Here is a 25,547-nt window from a genome sequence, read left to right on the forward strand (position 1 = left end):
TATTTTCGCTGAAATGTGTTTCACTTGGCATGAAATTCCAGTTGGCATTGCGTTTCCAACTGCGTGCCGATATTTAAATAAATTGCCAACCAATTGTGCACACACACACACACGCACGCCCACACATGAAAGTCAGATGGAGGGCTCCCCCTGCCCCCGCACCCACACCACAGCCACGCTCCGGGAGCAGCACCAAAACACCCCCCCGCCATTTGTCGGGCATTTGAAAACCATTGAAATGGCCTTATGCGCGTGTTCACACCATGTCAAATGCTTAGATCCACACACACACACACACACACACACAACACATAAACCATAGACGCAATCCACCCCCTACACACCCACTGAACACCCTACCCCTTCGCCTGCGGTAAGCTCACAGCGCAGAGCACAAGCTGAGCCTCGAAATGAGCGAGCAAATTAAAGGCGATTTCGTTTTCGGTATAGGGGATTTGGGATTCGTCTTCTTCTCCAGCTGCGTTGGATTATGTGCGACATGGGAATGCGCTTACAATCAAGAATGGACCACAGCAGAGGGTTGTGTGAGTGTGTGTGTAAAGTTGTAAAGATGTGTGTGGGCTCAAGACCCCGAGGACAGTTTTGGAATAAGGATTTCCAAAAAACTGTTTACTTAGAGGTCGTTTGTCTTCTAGGTCTTAGAATATTAGTACGATAACGGATTTATATCTAATATGTTATCTTAAAATATCCTTTGATAATTTATTATATAATTAAAAGTATTTAAATCTGCATGTAAGAATCATTAGGAATTAGAAGGAATCTAAGTTAAATGAAAGGCAACATAAATAAACTCATTCAAACTGTGTGCTCACTAAAAGTCTGCCTTAATTAGGATTAATTTACTCGTCGTGCTCTACTCTCTACACGAAACCTATTGCGTTTTCTTGCTAATCACTTTTGGCTAATACCTGTTGCGCTATACCAAGTTAAGTCCCAGCTGCTGGAAGTATCTAGTTATCTACCGATCAATCTAAATTTGCTTGCAGTTGCCGTAACATTTCAATATCACAACAATGGCTATCAGAATTGACCATCAGGACTTGAGCTCAACCAGCTTGGGCAATAAGTGGCCATTCATCTTACGGCTGCTTGGCCAGAATGCTGTCCATAACCCCAGTCACCCGCCACCCAACAGCCACCACCCACCACCCAATCGGCCACAGTTGCAGAGAACTTGCCACAAGCGAAAACCGAAGCACCCTAACCACAAACTTTGGCGCAAGGAGTGAAAGAGGCAGAAATCTAGGCAACAGCCTGGCAACTGCTGTTACAACTACGGCTATGGGTATATGGCTCTCGGTTTCCGTCTGCGTCCACGTCTATGTCTGCCAGCTCTGACTAGGACTCCATCTCCGTCGCCGTCTCCAACTCTGGCATTGGCACTTGGCAGCAGTTGGCTGTGGCAGCGACGCCGGCATCAGGCGGCAAATAATGTAAAACGCCATTAGGCGAGATTTTCTCATACAAACAACAATTGTGCATTGGCACACAGAGCGCCAGCTGACGTTCCCAATGGGTGGATGGGCAGGAGGTGTGCCACAGTGGGTGTTGGACACAGCCGAATACTTTTCTTTCTTTCTATTCTCTTTTTTTTGTTTTTTTTTTTATTTTTTTTTTTTTTGTATGCGCATTTTGCACAAGCTGCGTGGGTGGTTGCTTTCAATCTCCCAAACGAAAACAATTTGGGCAGCAAGTGGCAACATTTGTTGCTGCCGCTGCCGTTGCCGTTGCCTTTGCCGCTGCGACAAATTGAATGAAATCACGGCAATTTGGCTGCCACACAAACATACGCGCAGCTGTGGCCAGGCCGAGAATCGAGCAGTCTGAGCGTGTGAGGGAGACAGGCCACATGGCCAGTGTTGCAAATGTTGATGCATAATTGAATTATTAATTCTTTTTTTTAACTTTAAATAACAATGTATGACAGTTGCTGCCACTCCCCAGCCCTTGCCCCAGCCGCTGCCCCCGCCACACTGCCACACTGCCAAACAGGCAGCACGCATTTATCTGACTGCGGCGTGTATCGTGACGATAAAGAAATTGTTTACTCAGCGCCAATTCAGCAAACCGAACTCGAGCCCGTGCCACCAACAGACACCCCAGCCATAAGACCAGCCAACAAATCGCCACCCACTCGTGTGCGCCCCCTTTTAGGGCAGCAGGTCAAAATGAAGCTGTTTGCCCGGAGTGTGTCTGTGAGTGTGTGTGTGTGTATGACGCGGCATTGACTGACTTTTGATAATAAGCTGGCGCAGTGGGAAGCGGCAACTGGCAACTGGCAACTGAGTGCGAGCAGATAACACTTCCTCTGCCCCCTCAGCCGTGCAAACGACGCTAAGGATGATGAGCGGGGCGCAGCGGCAGAGTTTGGGCGTCAATTTGTTTATGGCCACAAGCTCTCACACACACACACACACAAATAGACACACACAGACAGGCAAGCAAGGGGGTAGCCATGTTGGCGGCTTCCACCTGTGGCATCCCAAAAATAGTTGGTCAGCGTCATCGTCATGGTGTATTGCGTCAGGTGGAATTGAATTAACCAAAAATGGAACTTGACATTTGTTGACAATATTTATAAATGTATATAAAACTCACATATACAGATATACTATTTATAACAGGCAAAGTTGGATCGATGGGCCTCAGAATGCTGCATGTAAGGAAGTTTACCATGAGGATCAATAGGTATAGTATATAGTTCATATATATTAGGTAGTATATATATAGTAGGTATGCTTGAGAAAGGCCTACTTAGTATAAAAAGTATATTTTATATAGTTTCTCATGTTTTGAATAAGAAAAGTATAGATCACTGACACTACCTTACACGTTCTCTCTCTCCCTTTCTCCAGCTCTGTCTCTAGTTGAAACCAAATTTGAAAGAAGAACAGGGGCTCTTGCAAGACTTCATTCATTCATATGCTGACTCTCGTTTAATCATAATTCGTTAAAGTACTTTTCAGACATATTATTAACAATTATAGACATGTGATCTGAACTAAAATGTTGTCCACATTTTTGTTTGAACTTGTTAATTTAATTCAACTATTTGATTCGATTTCTATGATAAAGAAGTAGCACAGTAAGATTTGATATGCAGAACTAGTCTGAGATCAGCAGAAATTAAATATCGCCAGTCGTAATTAAAAAACTTTAACAAGAAGATCGTTCAAGATAACCCGCATTATCAATGTAAATACAATAAATTATATATTTTTATATGTATGTGCATATATGTGTATACATGGACAAACACTTTATGAAGAATAAAGTCTCTAAAAGCTAGCAAAAATGATAAAGTAGCATGCACAGAAATTTCATAATTCATTTAAAATAAAAGACGAGCATCCATTTAAATAAATATTGCAACATCCTTCCCTTCATTTTAATTTTCTTATTTTTTTTAAATAAGTCAAACTTCAATCTTGCGATTTATCCTATTATGTAAGTTAATTGTACTATGGAAAATTTACACAAACTTCTTCACTAACAGCTCAAATATATCTAAGAATTAACGCCAATGCGAAGGCGACAAGTGCTCCTCCGGCCGTGCGCATGGCGGAATTGTTGCACTTCTCCAGCGATTGCTCCACCCAGGCGAGCTGTTCGACTTGTCCAATATCGACGAACTTTTGCTGGATGATTAGCATGTCATCGACGCTCAGATGTCGATGGCGTGTCCACACCTTGAAGATCGGCACGGGTGCGATGCCCATGTAGCCGCAGAGAAACGCGTAAGTGGTCTTATCCGTGCTGACCAGTTTGTAGGTGACCGGTAGGCGGGTCACTTCCCCGATGGACCAGGTGAAGATGCCATTCTTGGCATTGTCGTCCCAGGCCAATGAGCCAGACTCCGAGGCCGACTCCCACTGGCCATTGGTGGTGTCCACGTACTCCACTTGCAGCTCCAGCATATTGTTATCGTTGGGACTGGCTGGCAGCGAGTAATTCACGCACTGCATGTCGTCCACATCCGGAGCACGTGCCACCTCATACCAATAACCCGAGAGCTGTGCATGGGAAGGGTATTAAAGGTCATAGGTGCCGAAATCTGGTATGTGGGTTCAACTTACACCTTCCAGATCGACAGCGGTTCCTTCATAGGTGAAGCACGAAAAGTTTGGACTCTCAGTCGTCTCCGTCGTCTCCGTTGTCTCCGTTTCGTCCGTGGTCTCCGGGATCTCCGTTGTCTGCGACCAAACGCTGTGCATGGCGCAACCCAGCAACAGCAGCACCATACAAATTTGAGGATCCATAATAAACATGGGCACTACTCCGAATTCGTTAAGCAACTGATCAATGTGAGTAAAACAAGCGACTTAAATACCAAACTTAGTTACTTTACAATCGCTTATCATTTTGCCAATTTATTGGTATTATTTTTTCTCTTCCTTATGCCATATACATGCATATGCATGCACTTAAAGAAATCAACCAACTCTTTTATATATTTATACGTTTCAAATATTCCTAACATAATTAGATATAAATTTTTGTTCCTTTCGGGTCTGTTTAATATGCATCTTGAAAATAATAAAAAAGTATTTTTTTTTTCTTATTTCTTTATAAATATTTTTATAAATTAAAGAAATATTAGGGAATATATATATTTTATTTTGTCGGGAATAATTTTTTCTATTATTTTATTACTTTATCTTTTATTTATTTTTATTTTATATATATATTATATTTATTTATTATTTGCACTGAGTTATATTTTTATTTAATTTAAATTTTTTGTATATTTTGAAAATGTATTGTTTTCTTGACATGAGTAAGTTTTGTACTCGAGCACACCTTTTATTTTTGTTTAATCAAAAAATGTCCGAAAAATGTGAAAATAAAACAAACACACTTATATGCATAGAGGTACACGGAATAAGTGTTGAGGAAGTATTTTTCTCAGTAATATAATATAAACAATACCATAAAGATAATTCTATATAATTATTCTCTTATGACATTTTAACTGGGTGGTGAAAGCGGCATATTTTACTGTTTGGTTCCGATATGAACAATCAGCCTATAAATCAATAAGCGCTTATCTAATTTTCCACGAAACGGCTGTTATCGATTGTAGGTTAATGTCTGATATATTGTCTAATTAGATTTTTCGAATGGGAGCTAAGTTTGGCAAAAATCGCTGCTAGTCAAGGCAGTCGGGAAGTCTGGTATTATGTCATCAGAAAGTTTTATCGATATGAATATGGAAAATACATCAACAATGATTTCCCATAAATTGCAAACGTTTCATGATTGAAAGGTATTTCCCAGTTTTTATCTGTGAAGACCGCTTCTAAATAACACACTTATGAATTAATAACGCTTGCGTTTACTGCTCGGAATTCAAGTGGCAGTCAAGTGGAAAAGTCCAAGATTGGGCACCATGACTAATGGCAGGTACACTGGTTCGAGTACGAAAAGATTTGGTCAACGGAAGGCTCGCACACAAATATGCTCAGTTCGTGAGATAAGAACTTTTATTATATGCATATTTAATGCGTATCTTTAACGATAATCATCCACGGCTAACAATAACTGATTTGCGCTGATTAAATAATAATAATAAATTTAACTATATCACATTATTTAATTATTAATTAAAAAATGATTAAATCTTAAAATTGATAAAAACAAAGAAAGAAATACTTCGCACACCACAGCACAGATTTAATTCAAGCTTGGGATCGGAACTCGCCATCTGCCTCTTTACTTACAATGTCTAAAATGAGTTGAGTAAAACAATATCATTTAAATAACAATTGCAATGACAGGACTCAGTATTACAAATAGCCAATGTCCTGTGGTCCTGTGCAGCATAGCACAGCGGTTGGCCTGTCCAAGAAGACGCGCAAAAATTGTCACCGTCAGTGACAGGCGCTGAAGTTGTCGTATCCTTTAACCAGCTCGAGCCAGGCGCCGTCCAGGCTTGGACACGCTGTTTGTTTTGTGCTCCTTGATGTTAAAAGGGAAACGTTGAGATGGCTGTCATGAATGTGGCCGCGTCTTCGGCTGCTGCTGCTTCTGCCGCTGACGGCAACTGAAGTGCGGACAAAGCTGAGTATTTGACAAGGCCAAAACCAGGCAGAATTTTTCTCAGCTCCTTTCGCTTGGATCTAGCAAACGGACAGCATTCATATTTATACACGTAATGAGCGCCGCTTTTCTTAACTACACTACTTGCTCTTGATTTTTATTTGATTCAGCTATAAGATTCGCAGATAAGCTTAATCTTAGATAAGATAAAAAGTGTAAATAAAATGTGGGATTTACAATCCTACAAAATAAATTACAGATAACAGTTAAAAATAGTTCTTGATATATTTTATTGCCTATCAGTGAGAAATAATCGATTATTTAAGATTCAAGATCAGCTAGAAACAATCTACTAATACTCGGTTTTAGGCAAAGCTCTTTCTATTTCCCTCTTTCACTATTCCCCTCTCTGTTCTCGGCATAAGAATAGTTTATCCACATTGTTCTAGAGAAGTGAAATAATCTAATAAACGGGTAGACATTTTTGTTATAACAAAACAGAGTATACTTTAGTTTTGGCAAAGATAAGCCAGAACTGAATGGCCTAATCGTGCTTAGAGCATTTTGACAGTGTTTCGGCTACAAAATCGAAGCTGTCAACTAGCTGCAATATACAAAGGCGATTCAGATTCGGCTGACTGCGCCTTGCCCAATCAGCTGCCAGTTGCGATAGACAGACGTTCGGTTAACCAAAAGCAAGTTGGCCAAAAAGCATCAGGCAACATTTCGATGCTGCTGCGAGTTGTGCCCCACAGACACAAAAAACTTGTGGGAACAACAAGAAACAAAACTAAATGCAAGGACAACAAAAAGCGTTTAAGCAGGATGTGTATGTGTGTGTGAGTGAGTGTGTGTATGTCTGAGTGTGGGTTGAGCAACAGCTTGAGCTACAACAACAACATAATCAGCAGCAGCAGCAGCAACAACAGCAGCAGCAGCAGCAGCAGCGACAGCAGCAATGGCAACTGGCAGCAACAGCGGCAGCAAGAGTAACCGTTATTAAAGATTTTGAATACCTAATTATGAAAATGTCAGACGCAAACGTTTTTTTTGGGGGGAAAGCACATAGCAAGCGAGAGAGAGGAAGTTGAAGGGAAAGAGATTCAGAGCGAATTGCTGCTGTTGCTGCTGCTGCTGTTGTTGTTGTTGCTGCTGCTGCTGCTAGCTAGCTTATTGTTGTTGTTTTTACTATTATTGCGGCTAACAGCAGCAGCAGCAACAACAGCAAATTGTGTTTGTGATGTGCCTGGCAGCCAAAACGTTTCACTTCTCTTTGCCTCTGCCGCAGCAGAAGCAGCAGCAGTTGCTGTGCAGCAGCAACAACAGCCTCAACATCAGCAGCAGCAGCAGCAGCAGCAAAATATGAAAAATTCCATTTTCATGTCACTCAATTGAATTTCCATTCAAGTTTTCTTTTATTTTTCGCTGCTGCTGCTGTTGCTGCTGGTTTTTTCTGACGACGACGCCAGCAACTGCGCCGCTCCTGCGCCATTTTATATTTTTGCCACGTGTGTGTGTGTGTGTGAGTGTGTGCGTGTGTGCATGTGTGAGTGTGTTTTGTATTTTTGGCTTTTTCAGCTAAATTAATTGCCTACGGAATTGTAGTTAGTTGGCAACGTCCATTGTTGCTGTTGTTGTTGTTGTCGCTGTTGAAAGCTCAAATACAAATACAAATACAAAATGCCAACAACACACACACACACACCTATACACGTACACACATGCGACTAGCCAACAATGGCAAGCCAAAAGTCCTTTTGCGAGTTTATGGCAAAAATAAATAAATTTGGGTTTATCTCAATGGCATACAAGTCATTTGCAGCTGAGATTTTTTTCTGCTCTACATAAACTAGGAGTCAGCTACGGCTGCTTCTTCTTTCACTTCCACCCAGCTCTCGTTTGTGCCTTGCGGTTTCACTAAAGGTGGGCGTGGGTATGAGCACAACATGTGAACAATTGAGACATCTCGAATGGATCTGTGCAACTGGACAGGGACACGAACGTTAACTCAAAGCCTGAGATTAGCATTGTATTCCGAGGCGACTTTATTGATGAATTGTGCAGTTGGGCTCTGACTACGCCACAGCAAATACATGTGTATGTTTGTGTGTGTATGAGCTTATGCGGGTGTGTGCTTAGAATTATACAATAAACTGAACCCACATAACTCCCGCTGTCGCAAGTCATCTGACAAGCTGCCAAGAGCCGTTATATTTAATTCCTCAAAGTGCATACTATATCATAAATCTCAGATATACATACTATGCCTAGACTGAGGCATATCTCTGGGAAGCAAAAATAGCCACCTAAGTCGGTTCGTTGAAAAGGATCCGAAATCTACCTAAGCTTTGTTTTAACGGTTAGAATTGTTTGTCAGTGCTTAACCGATATGTAGCTAACTGCTAACCCTAAGTGTTAATAATAACTTTAAAACTAACTTTATAATAAATAATCAACAGATTATTTTTTCGCAGATGTTTTCGGCCGGATCAGATAACTTTCATATATATATTTCTTTATTTATAACTTTATCATATAAATATAATTCTCACAGGAAAGATTGGTCAAACTTGTATTTAGTAAACTTTCAAAATTAAAATAAATTTTTTACAAGAGTATTGCTTATATGTCAAGCCCTAAACTTTATATTTGTATAGTCTAAGGCTGAGTAATCAAAAATCTATACAAAATCTCATCATTAACAACTTATTAATAAATTTTTTAATATGTTGTTAAAGTTGATAATTGTTTTATGCTTCAGATAAGACTCGAGAAGCCTCCAAGGTTATCTTATCTGCACTTTGAAAGTTGGTTAACACTTGACTCAGCCAACCAGTTTGGACTGACCTTACCCCAGCAACCACAGCTGAAGGCTTTGGGTGTTTTTTCAAAAAAAAAAAGCAGCGCACACACCCACTCTCACGCTAATACACGCCAGCCAGCAGTAGACTCCTGCTCTTGTGTTGCCATATTTTTGTGTGTGGCTTTTGTTTAGCTGCTGACAGCGCTGCCAACTGCAGCGGCTGCTTGCACTGCTGCTCGCTTCTCGCTGCTCGCTTTTCAGTGCCAGCTCAGATTCAAGCATATTTATTTGCACAATTTAAATATAAATTTAACAGAAAAGGAAAAACAACGACAGAAAATAAAGAACTGACCAGCCGCTCGGCATTGGCGCCTGCTGCTGACAAGCTGACAGTCCGCACCCCAGGCCGCCTCCGCATCCGCCCCGTTCGCCTACGGGCGCCCGTTGGACTGTCGACATTTGCAGTTGTCATGCTTTTGCTTGAGTAATTAAATATAATTTTCTTTTGCGTTTTACACGGGTAACAACAATGACAGTTGCTGCTGCTCACTCAGCTATCAAATGCAGCGCAGTGCTGTCGCCCAGCGGGATGAAGGGATTGATTCTTGCTGCTGCTGCTGCTGCTGCTGCTGCTGCTGTGGCTACTGATGCTGGCAGCAACATTGGCTCTAGGCGGAAGCGGGGCTTTAAGGCGTTGAGCATACGCTATGGGTACATGGGGTCGTCAATAAATTTTGGCAAATATTTGACAAGGTTTTTTGCCAGCCATAAATAGTGTGTGTGCAGCTGCAGCAACAACGACAGCAACAACAACCGTCGCATCAATTTTTTGTAACATGTTGCCAAACATGGTTAAGCCACGCCCATCATGCCCACACCCACGCTCAGACCGCCCTTGCACTGCCCGCAGCTGTGGTGGCCACTTAAATGTCGTTATGTTGTCGGGTCACGCGCGGCACAATGTTCCATGTCCGAGCTGGGAGCAACAGCAACAGCAGCAGCAGCAGCAGCAACAGCAGCAGCAACAACAACAACAGCAGCAACTTTATTGCCGCAGCAATTATGCGTAGCTAATAAAAATGTGTGGAAGAGTGTGTGTGTGTCTGCGTGTGTGTTAAGGGTGGCAAGTGGGCGTTTCAAGAGTGGAAAAACATTGAAAGCGACATCGACAGCTTAGCGATTTATGTGTACTAAAATAATTAATGCGTTCATTTATTTAAAAACGTGTTACGGCATTCAAATTAGATCCCAAAACTCGATTCTACATGCACATTAACCCATTGACAGCATCAGAATAAGCTAAAACACATGGTTAGATTAAGTAAATATAAGAAAGCCATTAAAATATATAATTATTACGTATTTGTGTGTTATTGTCCTAAAATCACACAATTTATCATTGCCAAGCAGCAACAGCAGCCAAACACAGTGTTGCTTAACGCCAAGAGCTTCTTTTCTTGTGAAGTTGAGCATTGTATGGTTAGTGGTTGAGCCATCGAGACAGTGTTGAGAACTGCGATGTTTATCTACTTTTTCGAAAAAGGCAGAGAATTGTCAAAAGAACGAAACACAGTGTTGCATAATTTCGAAACTCTTTAGGAAGCACGAACGTTTAAAATACTGGTTTCCTGGCATGGCTATTGCGACTTTTTTGTGTAATGCTATTTAAGTTCCGTTTTTTATCATAAGTGCTTAATTCAAAATTTTGACCCAAGCCGACAAAATGGCAAGGGGTTACATCACGCTTTTTTTCAAAATAGAGGTCGGTGCGAAAATCGAAACTTTTTCGATGATTATACCCTGAACCCATTAAAAATGGGTATAAGGGTATATTGTATTTGTGCGAAATCCAAATGTATGTAACAGGCAGAAGGAAGCATCTCCGACACCATAAAGTATATATATTCTAGATCAGCATTGTTTGTTTCCGATAATCGATAACTTATTCTGTTTTATATATATTTTATTTCTAACGATGGTTCATGCTGAAGCTGAATAAGAATTTCTAAATATCACAAATTGAAACGTTTTTGGAAACTGTAAAGCATTTCACAAAGGCAATAAATCCTTTTTGACCATAATCCGAACCAACGATAACTGAAACTGGTTAAAGTTCGTTTCAGAAAATTGAAAATCCCTTAAACTATTGCTAGTAATGGGTTAACATATAAGAGTGTCCGTGTGTGTGTGTGTGTGTGTGTATGTGTGTGAGCTCTGGTGCTTTGTCGAATCGCAAATTTATTTTTCATCGTGGCAGCAGCAACAACAATCAAGCAAACAGGACAAACAATGTTGACAACAACAAAAACGGGAAAAAACCAAATATGTTAAGCGCCATTTAAGCGGCATCGTTCTGTGCCAGCCGCCTGCTGCATGAGATAATGCCCGACTCTGAGCTGATGTGTGTTTGTATATTTTTCTAAAAATTTGCACGCATTTCATTGTTGTTGTTTGTTTGTTTGTTTGTCGCACATGTGTGCGGTTCCCAGCAGCGGCGCCCCAAAAAGTATGCAAAGCAAAAAGCGGCGCACGCCACACACACACACACATACACGAAACTGAATGTGTGTATGTGTGCTAGGGTGTGAGAATTGTGGGAAATGTAAACGGAATTGTTTTGCTTGCTCAGCGTGTCTGTTTGTGTGTGTGTGTGTGCGTGGCAAAGGGATAATGACAAGCTGGCGGGGCACAGGCCAAGCACACACTCCCACACACACTCCCACTCCCACTCCCACACACACACATATGCAGTGCGCCCACTCATGCATTGGCAGGCACAAGGTGATGACGTCGTCACTGACGCCGACGCCAACGTCGACTGCGCTGCGTTGCGTGTCTTATCTACAATGCGGGAAAACACGCACGCAACTCAAGCAGCGGGTTGACACAACAACAGCAGCAACAATAAAAACAACAACAACTTGAAACCTGATTCCTGACGGTCCTTTTGCTAAGCTTGCTGCGTGTGTGGGTGCGGGCCTGGGCTTCTCGTTAGCTGAAGCAATCACAAAGGATTTGCATTGTGGTCTAATAGTGTTGGCCCATTGGCTTTGTCCTTGCCGCCATTCTGTTTGCCATCGCAAATTAACTGTGAGCTGAAAGTGTGCATTGTAAATGTACCTAATAAGACAGATAATGCATGTGTTCTTCCACACACACACACACACACACACACACACACTCACACACACACACACAGCAGCAGCAGTTGTCTCTGACTTAGGACTTAACCTTGTCTTGGCCGCTTGAATGAACAGCCAAGAGGCCATGCAGGTTATCAGAAATCGGCACAATTTACAATTCAAACACATCTACAGTGGAATTACATATAAGAAAGAAGTAATATCTGCAGATTGTTGAAGATTGAATACCCTTACAGAATTTTAGTTGAAAATGTTGATAAATTATGCCATAGATGCGCCTTTCTTGAAGATGTGAAAGTTTGCCGGATCGGCCTACTATATCAAACAGCTACCATAGGAATATTAGACCGAAAATTAATTTCTCATATAAACAAACTTGTAGTTTATCAAGATATACTCATAAGTCTGTCATTTATAAGTTTCACCGTGATCCGCATATATAAGCAAAATATAGTGAATAATGTATGAGAAAATATTCCGTTTTTTAAGATATTGTAAGCAAACTTAGCAATTACGAACTTAGATAAAATGTAAGGGTATTTCATAGTCGACGTTAAGAAAGCTTATCTATCTTGTTTTCATCTATATTTGTTAAATAGAATTATCTTATCAAATATTCTTCAATACACTTCGTTGAGAATAACCGTTAAAATAAAATATTCACCATAGTTTTTAAATGTGAAGTCACCTCCGAATTCGCCTTGTGACTTTTGGCGCGCAACTTATTCGCCGCGGCAAACTTCTGTTAAGTAACTCAACAGACGCTTACTAATACTAAAACAGCTGTTACTGTTAAGGCTCTGTTGCTGCACTCGCGCAACTGTTACGCAACAGAGCTGTTGAGCGCCAATAAAAATATAATTTTACAACACTGCTTTCGTTTTAAAAGAAGCGTTAGGTTTAGAAATCCATTTATAAACAAAGAACGCAAAATAATAATAAAACATTATTGTTATTTAAGGTATTTGATATACATAATAAAACTGATGGAATATATTTATAATCTCATTAAAATAATTGCACTTTATTTACGTACTAGAAGCTTACGTTAATTAAGTCTAAAGGACTATTAAGTTATTTGTTCAACGGGTTATATTGTGTTGCCTACAACGGGCGAGTGACGCTATCAGCCCACTGGGCTGGCCGCTGTGGCAACTGCCACGCCCACTTAACGGCGACAACAACGACGACAATGACGATGATTCGACTAATTTAATGACTATTGTTCATTGACTCAGTTTAGATGTGAGAAAAGTTAGCTATGCGGATGCGGCTCTGTCCGGGTAGCAGCTGCTAGCTGCATGGCTGTGGCACGGTCAGGAGCAGGGGCAGGGGCAGGTGCATTGTGACGTGCGTGGAGTAAACCTTAGAGTAAACATATACGTATCTAATTTAGTCTATGCACTAATTATCACATAGTAAACTTATTACGTAGGCGTTTAAATTTGCACTGATTCGATGCACTTTGACTTGCAGTTGACTCGTTGACATGGCCGAAAGGCAGCTCAGCCATAGCTCAGCAGATACTTGGGCAGGTAGGTGATGGACGAAATCAGGCTATAGCTGTGATAGAAACATAGGCACAAACAAACCGGAAGCATGTGTGCGGGTTAAGGTTAAAATCTTGTAATGTTTATTGTCAAATGTTAATAATATTAATGTTGTCAAATATATTAATTTACATTAATTAAAGGTTTACAAAAAATCACCAGCAGCCCCTTTAGTCAGTGCTTAAACATAAATACTTATATTTATTCGTCGATAATATTTACAATTTGTCGTTTTGACCTCAACCATATGTACCATAAACCACATCCAAAAATTCCCAGTCATTTGTGTGATTTGTGCTCTCCGGCTCCACGTTGTTCTCATCCCCGCTGTTTGTATGCATGTGTGCCCAAACCAGAGAGAATAAAAGTGTGTGAAATTATTTGCAATTATATGAGACAGTATGTGTGCGTGTGTGTGTGTGTGTGTGTGTACAACTACAAAAGCAACAACAATTACAATGGAACAATTGGACACAAATGAGCACAAAGTGTTCGCAAACCAGCACCAACAATTGTACAACAAATAGAACAAACAGCGACAACTACGATACATACGAATTGCTGAGTCCGCGATAGAGCCAATTCTTCCAGGACTTCGAGGAGCCCTCATCGATCTTGGACTCCACATCCGCACAGAAATGGCGACGATCGTGTGAGCGTCCGCTCTTGCAGTCGCACAACATGCGCTTCTTGCACTCCGCATCGCAAGTGGGTCGCGCCGGCGAGTTTTTCCAGTAATTTCTAATGAACATCAAAAATATGCACATTTTTAATACTGAGGAACAATCACGGGCCTCTGCCAGACTGTTGGCTTACTTGTAGTACATCTCGAACAGTTCCTGATTGTCGGTAAGATCGTTGAGCAGCTTGTTCCAATCGCTGGGCCGCAGCGCCTTCATATTGTACGCAGCTCTGGCCGTATATAGCTTGTACCAGATCGGATATCCATATAGATTGGCCTCCTTCAGATTCATTATCCAGGATTCATGGTCAATGACCAGACGTGTCGTTGTATCGTGATCACCGTCCACCTAAAAATTAATGGTGTTAGATTTATAGCTGACAAAGTTTCTACTTTGAAAATGTTATAAAAATTATTTTTCAATATTTCATGTTGTATTTAAGAGGTAGATAGAATTGTCGTCATTTTGTGTGGTTTCCCTTTAACTTACATAGTAAATGCGATAGCCTGGATTCAGATCGTAATAGGGCGATACGGAAGGTCCGATATAGGCAATGCTATTTGAATGCGCTAGAATTTAAAAACAATTTTATGTTAATAAAGTAAAAATATGGGATGAGAGCAAAATTATCAAAAAGAATCGTAAAAATCAAAGGAAATTATGTTCGTATGAGAAGCATTCAGTGTTGGGTACAGATAAAAATTGTTTAAGATTAAACTTAAAGGAAGATTTAATATCCTTGTAGAGATTACAAAAAGAAGAGCCTTGGAAAATGCTATTTAACATTGAAAGATGAGCTTAATTTTAAGTTTAATGATTAAAAAATGCCTAAAGTAATTTAAGAATAATGTGTCTTAAGTAATTTATAAATAGTAATAAAAGCCGAAAAACATACTCAAATCATGTGGATCGTAGAACATTTCAAACTCATCAAAGTGCGTATGTCCATAGAACTGAGCGGTAATGGTGCTCTCATAGCGCGAAATGATCTTGTAGAAGTTGCGGGACCAGACCTTCAGGCAATCCGAATGACCAGGCGGTATGTGGCCAATGACATGGACCTTCTCATTGGAGAACTCAGCGCTCTGCAGCTCGTAGATGAACCTAAAAGCAAAAGAGATGGATTAGATGTTAGTGGACTGTTTTGGACTGGAAATCTCTGTTAGTTGACTGACCATTGCAGCTCCGTGGCGGGATCTGTGGAGTTGAGCAACAGCCACCAGTTCTTGTTGTTGCAATAGTTCATGTTGAGCGAAATGATGCGAAAGCCGGGACGCACCAGCACCGAGTAGAAGGCGCCACGACGCACCGTGTGGGACACGCTCTGCGGCAGCCAGCGACGCCACTGGACGTCAAGCTCATCGTAGAGCCAATTGATGGAGATGTCCACCTGGTTGACATAGGGTGGCGGAAAACTGTTGACCGGCGCGCTCTCGTGATTGCCCAGCGCCGGGAAGATGGGCACGCCGGGGAATTTCTCAGTCATTTGTTTGACTGTCTCCTTGATTATCTCCAGATTCTCCTGTTTCGTCTGATTCCAGACATCGTGCGGTGGCAGATCACCCGTCCAGAGTATATAGTCAATATCCTTGTGGGTCTCGGCTATGTGCTCCAGCATATTGTCCACGGTGCGCTTGGGCGTGTCACATTTGCGGTAATCCCCCCACTTGCCTGCCGCCGCATTAGGATTGGCGGGGCGACCGCTGCTCAGGCGGCAGCAAAGCGGCTCATTGCAGTCCGCATTAGCGCCCTCAACATAGTGCGGATCGTAGTGGGTATCGGAGATGTGAAGCACCTTAAAGAACGGCGCCGCCTCTAGCGGCATGGGCAGCTCCGAGAGTCGCGGCGGCTTGGGCACCGGCGGAAAGACGACCTCCCACTCGTGATAGGGATTATAGACATCGCCGCAGCCGTCGCCAATGATGAAGCTGCACAGCTCATCGGGTCCCAGATTAACGCGCTGCAGCACATAGATGACCTCGCTGCCAAAGAGCTGGGCAACGCCCTCGCAGACGCGCGGGCTCTGTATGCTCAGATTAGTGCAGTACTGGGCAATCATTTTCATGAGCTCCGCATCCGTCTTGCCGGACTTGATGTAGTGCTGCAGCAGGCCGGCGCCCGCCTTGCACGCCGTGCAGGACACCTTGGACAGAACGCTGTTCTCAATCTCGAAGGCCACCTGCTTTAGATTGAACAGTTTCAGAGCCTTGTCCACGAAAGGCGGATAGGTGAGGCCATCGCCGGCGGCTGCATCGTACCACAGCATGCGCGGCGAGGTGCGATTTTGGCGCAGGGCCCGCAAACGTTCCAGAAACTCCGCATCGCTATCGGCGGGCTGGCTATTGGTTCGATTCGCATGACGCTTCAGCTCCACGTGCGGCAATATGCTGCGCGGCTGCACCTCCACCTGCCAATCGTCCAGCTCCGGCTGCGTCCAGTTGATGGGCGTCCGCGCGTTTGTGTACAGAAAGGGTAGAGCTGAAAGGCGTGGCATATACAAAGTTAGAACTTTCTACTCGGCTGCATGGGTTTCATTGCTTACCTTCGCTAGCTGTAAGCCCTGCCACGACAAGTGTCGCAATGAGCCAGCAGATTTGCCGGCTCGATCTCCGTTGGGGCATGGCCTGTGTCATAATTGTGGCGCTGCCACCAGCACCGCCAGCACCACCAGCACCACCACTGCGTCCCGTCTCGGCCAGGTAGCCAGCCACTTGACCTACATTTTGCGTGCGTTACACAAAAACCAAATCAAAAGGAAATATGAACAGTCATTATTATGTTCAACTTGTTTATAAATGTTGTCAAGCATGGGATATATTATAAATAAATACATATATATTTATATATACATAAATGTGTGCATTTGTATGTGCCCTTGTTTATTGTGCAGTCATCAATATTATTACGTCGTGACAATTCACGTTCTTCACATTCTTCGACTCTGGCAAGACATATTTTGGGCACAGCATAAATTAAGTCGAAATCGTTTTCAATTTGTTTTTTCAATTTTTATGGACTTGCGAGCCTGTAAACAAAACCGTTTTTTTTTTATTATATGGGCAAATCGAAAACTTGCAAATACTATGGAAATGCTCGAAGCTTGAATTTACTGAAGTGAAAACCAGTTTATGCAAGCCACACCTGGCCATTTATAATTTAAGGCTAAGAGATGTATGCAAGCGGTATAAAAAAGTTATACAAGAGTTATTAACAATATAGAAAGGATAAAAGCCGGCATATAAAAGCGAACTAATAAGAAGTTATGGCAAGATAAGAGAAACTTTCAATGAAGTCGAGAAAAACCAAGGAAGCCAGCTAGTTCTTTATCAAACCTGCCCGTAGCTGCAAGTATTAAGCCAAAAGTTATGCTTAAACTAAAATTACAAATAGATTTGCCTGCTATAATAATTTTTTTATGCCGACTAAGCCCATAGGCGGACTTTGCGCATGCGACATGCTAAGAGCGAAGACCAGGCCTAGGAACTGCCATTTGAACATTTTTTGAACAGCTCTTGTTTCTCAGAGTAAAGTGTTTCAATCAATGGAGTCACAGCCGTTTGTGTTTTATATTTTTTAAGAATTGTTATTGTTTTCCATTTCTAACTGCCAGATTTCAAAAGCACGCTTATCATGTACGTTTCAATAATAAAGGCAAGTAATATAAATCATTTGGCTGATAAGGGCTTTTGACAAATATTTACTTGTGGCGAGCTGAAAAATAAAATTGTTAAAGCATCCAGAGATCAACAAACTGAGACCCATGAGGAATAGCGGAAAGAAGGTGCCCAATGAAGCTGATAAAGGCAAAAACAGCATCAGCAGAAAAAAATATGTCAATCTTGGCCAGCTGTAAATTAGATGGATAAGTTAAGGCTGGGCATTTGTTGACTCAAACGAGCCAAAATAAACACCAAAAACAATAAAAATGAGAGCAACAGTCACAGATAAACAAACGAATATCCCATAAATCACGCTAGTTAAACACAAACGTGCAGCAGTTGCAGTTGCAGTTGCCTCTAATGGCCATTAACAGTTGACTGCATCCACACACCCGCACACACACTCGCACAGACTCCATGTGACATGGCTGAATGCTGTTGTCTGCTGTGTTGTGGGTGCTTAAACATGGCTGACATTTTACAGTTAACGAGTTTTTAAGTGCTGTCAAACTGTGGATGCACGTACAATGTCCAAAAATTGACATATTGATGCTGAAGCCAACCCCCAACAAGCAGCGAGGAATTAGGAATTAGCAATGTTTTAGCTAACAAACGGGCTAACCGGGCGTATGCGCAACACAAACATGGACAAAAAGTATAGCTAGAACTTATTCTGTAATAATTGGAATCACAAATTAAACAAGCTTTTGTTATCTCAACTTATTAGCTAGGCATAATTAGATTTGAGTCTTGAAATCAACTTCATTCAAATTATGACAAAATCGAAAACCGAGAATTGATTGTAAATAAACAAATGTACAGTCACTTCATGCACATAAATACAATGTCTCGGACTTCGTATAGCCGAAGGTTTACAATGTTTTGGTTATTGCGAAATAAATATATGTAATTACGAATTTATTAATAAATGGGATGTTTTAATAGTAATAATAGATTTCTTAACATTTAGCGGCTTGTTTTTAAAGTTGCAGAATATTTAAGTAAGTTGTGGATTTTCGATTTGCATTCAGATCCCGCTGCGGATTCATAAAACTCTCAGAAATATTAAGCGTGGCAAAAAAATATTATATAAGAATATCAAGTATCATATTTAACTATTTGCTGCTTAAACATAGTTTCCAGAATTTCATGCACCTGATGACGAACATAAATTTCTTTTGTAAATTGTATTATTTTTAAATGTATATAAATTAAAAACTTGGTTAAAAGCAGACAAATACATTTTATTATGATATGTGTATGAAATATCATAAAATTAATTTTCTGTTTTTTTCCAAGACACAAAATGACTTTGATAATATCTCGTGTGAGTATCACATGACACCCCCGATAAAAAAAATACGAATAGACGCTATAGAAATTGATTTGTTTGCTTCTGTTTTTTTTTTCATTTTATTTTTTTTTTTTGTGGCATCTGTCGTATAACCTTAAGACCATTTGTGTGTTTATTGTGCGAGCCCATTATGCATAATTTCAATGTAGTCACCGACTCGCTGCTGGCACTGCCCGGTTGGGGGCAGGGGCTTCACAGAGGGGTCACGGGGTGCCAGCGACGGGTGTCGACTTGACGGCGCGTCTCAATGCCGCGCAGCACATTTGCGCACTCGCATGGTAATTGGCAATTGGCATGCCGGCCAAACAGAAGACCAGACGTCGCTAGAGACGTCCTCCCTCCAAGGGGTAGCCGGGTAGTGGGGACAGCTGTCCGGGAGTATGGTGTGTGGGCCAAGAGAGAGACAGAGAGAGGTGCGGCGCATGGGCTGCTGGTACATTGGCCCCTACGCGAAGACTTCAAGACGCGGAGAGAAATCGTCAATGGGATGGCGTGTAATAAGAAATAAATAGTAGGGTCCGCAAAAACAAAAATAAAAAAAAGAAGGAAAAAATAAAAATGCGGCGACTTTTATTGTAAATTGTGTTTTCATGCTTTTCAGATTTGTGATTTCGTTTTGTGCGAAAATCGAAAGTGTCTGCGGCAAAACAAACGCAAACACAAAGCCGAGTTCAATGGGCGCTGGGAAAAACGAACCCCGTTTACCAACCCCCCCTCCCTTCTCACCATTCCTCAGCAAAAATCAAGACCAAACTAGTTTGATGTGAAGTTTTTGGGCAAGGTTAGGGCGTTAAGCTGAGTGTTGGGTTTTTGAGGTTAAGCCAAATAAAGCTCCGCGACCAAAAGCATATTTGACATATGTGCAGCTTGCTTGCCCCTCCCCCCCCCCCCCTCTTGGTCGCACGCTCGCTCCCTTTTAACCTTTTCATTGTTTATTCAATGCACGCGCCCTGGGGCTAGGCAATTATTCAAAAAACCATTTGGCCCACAGCAACAGCAACAACAACAACAACAAAGACCGCAACGCAATCGAACAGTTTGTGCGCGCCCAAAAAGAAAAATACACAAAAAAAACTTTCACTTTCTTTAGAAATTATATTTTTTTTTTTAATTTTATAAAATATATTTTGGAGAAATGTGCTAAATACCAAACACAGCCCAGTTCCAGTCGCTGACTTGTCCAACGATTATGCAGCTGGCATTTGTTGTTGTTTTTGTTGTTGCTGTTGTTGTTGTTGTTGTTGCTGTTACTATTAAATAACGGTGCAGTCGTCACGCTGCTTGTCACAAAATTTTCATGTTTTATAATTATTAAGAGCCAGAAAAAATGAAAGTGATTTTCACGGTGTGGGAATGCATAACACATAATAAAGTTTTCCATTTGTAAAGAAAGATATTAAGTATCAAGGTATATCAAAATATTATTGAAAAGCTTGAAGTTCATAATTATACACCAGGCAAAGATGTTTAAGATTTCGCATTAATTGTTTTGAAAAAAAATGTAATAAGAAATAATAAAGGATGAAGCAGACACTAGTTCGATATATATGTATATATATATATATTATTAAGAGAATAATCAATTTTAAATCATGTACAACAAAAATTGCTAAAATATAAGACAACAAATTTAAAATATATATGCTATATTTTATTTTAAGAATATTATTTTTATTTATTTATTAGTTTATTTATTTGTTTAATATTTATAGGAATTTGAAAAATTTACTACAACTGCTTTCAGTTAATTTATTTCTTAATTATAATTTTTTTATTTCTAACTTGGGCACCTTGGAATCCAGGAAGCTTATAAAAAGAGATTCAATTTCTTCAAGCTAATGCGTTAGTAATACAAACAACTACATGTAAATGTATCGCATAATGAGGTTAACTGATTAAAGATTAAAGTTTCTATTTAAGAGAATTACTCACAATAGTCGACATACCGCACGTTATTTCAAATTAAACAAATTGCAGTCACGTACAAAGCACAGTCTACAGTGTGACCATATATTTATTCTGGATTTTATTATTTTTTTAGCAGATTTATATATTTATAGTGTGTGAGTCTTAAACTTGGCCCTGGCTGGCGGCCTATATTCAAGCCAAATATACATACATGTAAATATATTTGATTTTAGTAAGCATTAGCTAATTAAGTATGCGGCTACCGAAAGAGTTGTATGTAACTCACGATTGATATAGAAACAGAAACAGAAACGGAAAACAGAAGACAGAAAATAAAAGACTGGCCGAAATGCCAAAGGCGGCTAAAACAAATGAAAGCGCTGCGTAACCAGGCCCAAAGAAGTCTTGCGTATGGCGCGCGCTGCATGACAAACGGCAATTGGCTGAAAGAGTGCGCAGTGCGAGAGAGAGAGAGGGCGCGAGGAAGCTTTAGAATGCCAGGCCCAAACAATACGGTTGCTTGACAGCTAAAGAAGAAAAGTGAAACAGGTGCATTAACAGCTTTGACAACGTCGTCAGCGTCAGCGTCAGCGTCAGCGTCGGCGTCGGCATACCGTAATTCAGATTTTGCAAACCAAAGCTGCCAAGCTACGGTCCGACAGTTGCGCATGCGTACGGCTGCGACAACGGGTATTGGTCAAGTGAAATGCGCGAACATGTTTTTTTTTGATCATGTTGTTTTTTTCCAACACTGACGAAATGTGTAACAAACGCAACTGGTTTGTGTTTTGACTGGGTTAAGGCTTATGCTTACAGAAATGGTTCAGTTAAATTTAATTGTTGCTTTTACCTGTCACAAATTGAATTTTATTTTGGTTGGATTTCAACACTGTGAACTTTCGTTCTCTTGCAGCGCTTTGTTCTTGTTGCTTTGATTTTGTTTTGGTACTTTTCGTTTCCTTTGTGGCCGCTTGGCTATTTATAAGCGGGTGTGTGCCATAATTCGCGACTCTCTTTTATCGCTTGGCCTCATTTATTTACATTTCGCTTTGTTTGACTTGGTATTATTTATTTTACAATTTTCTCACTAATTTTCGTACACTTTTGGCATGCGTTGAAATGCCGAACGGCGAACATTGATTAAAGAAGACACGACCCGTTGTTGTTGCTGTTGTTGTTGCGTAGATTTCACCCGATTGGCTGCCTTTTATCGGTATACGGTCTTTACCTCGCGCCGTCTCCGCCAGACAAAACTTCAAGCCAACTGCTCAGCACGAAACGCCGTCAACAACTGAGCAACAGTAACAAAACTGACGAAGCTTTTGAGTCAAGCTTGCGAGCGCCAAACAGCTGTTCACAGTGAGTGTAAAAGAGAGTGAGAGAGTAAGGTGTGAGCATAAGCTTTCGTTACGCTCATTGAATTAAATTCACAATAGGAGCGTAATAAATCGTTCGCTTCAGCAATTTTTGACATTAATTAGACTGATGCTTATCTTGAAACAAGTCCAGAGCTATTGTTTAAGAACGGAAATTGTTTTAATGTTAAATACTTCTGTATATGCACGACATTTAATTAATTATATTGTTATTGACGTATAATAAACATGTGTTTTGCAATGCATTACAAAAATTGAAAATTGCTCTAATTTCTTATTAAAAACAATGTTAAGCAATTCTGTTTTATATTTTATTAAAAAAAATTAAATATTAAAATAAAAATTCTAGTTTTTTTGATACTACAAATTCTCACAGATATATGTTAATCCATGCAAGTCTGAGGAATATCAGATAAAGAGTATTGTGTATAGTATGAATGCTGAGCTGGCAGATATAAAATGTACTCCATGACTCATTCATCACAAATAGTTTAAGGTTATATTTCACACAAGTAAAACATTGCCAGTTTTTGAGAACTCGATGATAATTATCATAATATGTGTGCATATATAATGTATGAAAATCATAGTCTGTGTTTTTACTGTAGCTTTATTTACAATCTATATACAAACATACGCATATATGTGCACATACAAGTCAAAGACAAATTCACGTTGAAGCCTATCAGTAAACGCGTGAACTGTGACACTGATCAGCGCAGTCAACAATAACAACAAATCGTTGCCTTATATTGATCAATTCCATAATTGCCATCAGGCGATGAATGATTGATAACGCACTCTCAGCGGGAGGATTTCATTGAAGCAGTTGTCTGCAGCGAGTTCTCATTGTAGATGGCGAGGTCCTTGTAGTCGTCCTTGCAGTGACCAACCGGTGGCAGGCTGCTGGCAGCGGAGGGCGCTTCGATAACTGCCACAGTCTGGGTTACGACGCTTCCGGCTGCTGCCGGTGGGGACTTCAGATGGCAGCGCCAGGTGACCTGCAGGCCACAGCAGAGACAACGCCTGGCCCGCTCGGCAGTTTCCTGGGGCATAGTCGCATCCGACTCCAACTTGGATGCCCGTCGGCAGCAGAGCAGCCGGCTTAGCGCACGCTTGAGCTTGGACAGCACTCGAATGGTCTGCGGCAGAAAGGTGTAGAACAGTGGATTCAGTGCACAACTGGTCAAGTTGAGCAAGCCAAAGCTAAAGTAGAACAGCCAGGACACAGGCGAGGAGAAGGAGCCATACACTCGCATCAGCAGAAAGGTCCAGGCGGGCAGGCGCAGGCACATAAACGCGCCCATCATCAGCAGCACCACGCGCACCATGCGACGATGGCGTGCCACACGTGCCGCTGCCGCGGGACTCAGCTTCTCCGGCAGTGGCAGCGGCAGCGGAGGCGGCAGCCCCGTCAACTGTGCAGTGCTCATGTCAAAGGAGGCAGCCACACTGAAGGCAGTCATCATGGCATACGTTGTCTCTGGCTTGTTTAGCAGGTGAACAAAGCGCGGCTGGTCCTGCTCCCTCTGCTGCTGCTGCTGCTGTTGCAGGTTGCGCTGCTGGTGACGTAGCTGCCACAGCTGCCGCGCAATGGTCGCATTGAGAAAAACGAACGCCACAATGCAGGGCACAAAGACGAGGCTGAGCGACACACTATTATAGATTCCAATTTGGGTCTGTGCAAACACATGAACAGAAATGCAAATTGTTTGCCCGATAAGATAGGAAACACATGTCAACAGCATGTAAGGGCTAGTATGCAGCTCAAGATAACGGATATGTGTGAATGGGCTTATGGAATTCCTGAAATTAATTAGCTATTTCGAGTGCTCGTCCGTTAAATAGAGCTCTTCTGGTTCTTGCTATATATAAAATTAATTGACTGAATGACAGACTGTCTAACTGATAATCTCTTGGAAAACTTGTAAAATGCAGCGTTATAGGTTTTTGAGCACAAAAGTTTGGTTTGGATTTAAACTCACTTTTAAATAGTTTGTACACAAGTGTTATACGCTGTTTTTCACCTATGTTTCACTCTACTACGTGGAAAGTATTCGTTCGAGAATGTTAATTTCCTTTCTATAGCTTTTACTCTTTATGTCAACAATGATTGTCAAATTATGATTGCCTCCACAAATCATAGTACCTGACCCTATAGCTTACAGCTCGCAGTGTTACAATAGAGTGTCAAATTAAAGCATTAGCAAACTGCAAGTCTTACAAGTATCTCAGAGATTAGCAAGTTTTTAAACACGACTAAGGAAATTCCATAAGACTTACATATTTGTGCTAAAGCTGCATTCAAGCCCTATTTGGTGCTGTTAAGCAGTTGCAACTCACCCGTCTGCCCACGCACATGGTAGCCTGGTCCAGTTCGCTGATCAGCAGCTCATCCGTGTTCTGTATATAGACCTGGATCGGGGTATAGATGAAGAAAAGAGGCACCGCGGCGGCCATGCAGGCTAGCCAAATGCCAGCAATGCAAACGCCGCAGAATACAAAGCCTGGATTCCAAATGCCAATCGCAGCACGTCTAATGGCCATATAGCGATCCAGGGCAATGGCCACCAGCATAAAACTGCTGCACAGCACAGTTGTAGTGTTGACAAACGGCACAAAGTTGCACATGAACGGGCCGAGAATCTGTAAGAGCACACAGTTAAGATTAAGCTTCACACAAAAAGCATGTAGCCCACCCAATACTCCAGATATTCCGCATTGAACATGGCAGTGTTGGAGGTGGTAAAGTTGACGCAATAGATCAGATCGCTGCAGGCCAGCGAGATGAGGCAGGCACGAAAAAAAGGACGCAGTTTGCGTCTGGTGTTCACATACAAAGCGCTCACGTTGCCCACAAAGGTGCACAGGAAGAGCACCGTGACCAGCGCCATGAATATGTAACGTGGTGTGTCATGTATTTGGCACAGATCACTTGCGATCACTATCGGATATAAGTCGTCTGTGTCGATGATCAGCGATCGCAATGCCATTTAAACGCGCGCCCC

At 41.4% G+C, this 25,547-nt stretch overlaps 3 protein-coding genes across 4 annotated transcripts; all 3 read right to left on the minus strand.

The window, feature by feature from the left end:
• Window positions 1-3,378: 3,378 nt before the first annotated feature.
• LOC6626003 (uncharacterized) lies at window positions 3,379-4,327 on the minus strand. The gene is made up of 2 exons (XM_002049410.4): window positions 4,101-4,327; window positions 3,379-4,037 (listed from the first exon to the last, which is right to left on the minus strand). Exons 1-2 carry the CDS (start codon window positions 4,290-4,292, stop codon window positions 3,522-3,524), a joined length of 708 nt encoding a protein of 235 aa, XP_002049446.2. The 5' UTR covers window positions 4,293-4,327; the 3' UTR covers window positions 3,379-3,521.
• Window positions 4,328-13,001: 8,674 nt separating this feature from the next.
• LOC6626002 (sphingomyelin phosphodiesterase) lies at window positions 13,002-22,453 on the minus strand. Of its 2 annotated transcripts, none has more exons than XM_002049409.4 (8): window positions 22,014-22,453; window positions 16,785-16,958; window positions 15,418-16,720; window positions 15,138-15,346; window positions 14,732-14,811; window positions 14,376-14,590; window positions 14,115-14,300; window positions 13,002-13,572 (listed from the first exon to the last, which is right to left on the minus strand). In XM_002049409.4, the coding sequence occupies exons 2-8, from the start codon at window positions 16,873-16,875 to the stop codon at window positions 13,515-13,517; spliced, it is 2,142 nt and encodes a 713-aa protein (XP_002049445.2). In that variant the 5' UTR covers window positions 16,876-16,958; window positions 22,014-22,453; the 3' UTR covers window positions 13,002-13,514. The 2 variants fall into 2 exon arrangements, with proteins under 2 accessions (XP_002049445.2, XP_015029771.1); XM_015174285.3 differs by lacking the exon at window positions 13,002-13,572 and adding an exon at window positions 13,620-13,886.
• Window positions 22,454-23,133: 680 nt separating this feature from the next.
• Window positions 23,134-25,547, minus strand: LOC6626001 (gastrin/cholecystokinin type B receptor). Its single transcript, XM_070209977.1, has 3 exons — window positions 25,239-25,547; window positions 24,883-25,185; window positions 23,134-24,218 (listed from the first exon to the last, which is right to left on the minus strand). The coding sequence occupies exons 1-3, from the start codon at window positions 25,530-25,532 to the stop codon at window positions 23,343-23,345; spliced, it is 1,473 nt and encodes a 490-aa protein (XP_070066078.1). The 5' UTR covers window positions 25,533-25,547; the 3' UTR covers window positions 23,134-23,342.

The sequence above is a fragment of the Drosophila virilis genome, chromosome 5 (assembly GCF_030788295.1).
Source record: "Drosophila virilis strain 15010-1051.87 chromosome 5, Dvir_AGI_RSII-ME, whole genome shotgun sequence".
Taxonomy (NCBI): domain Eukaryota; kingdom Metazoa; phylum Arthropoda; class Insecta; order Diptera; family Drosophilidae; genus Drosophila; species Drosophila virilis.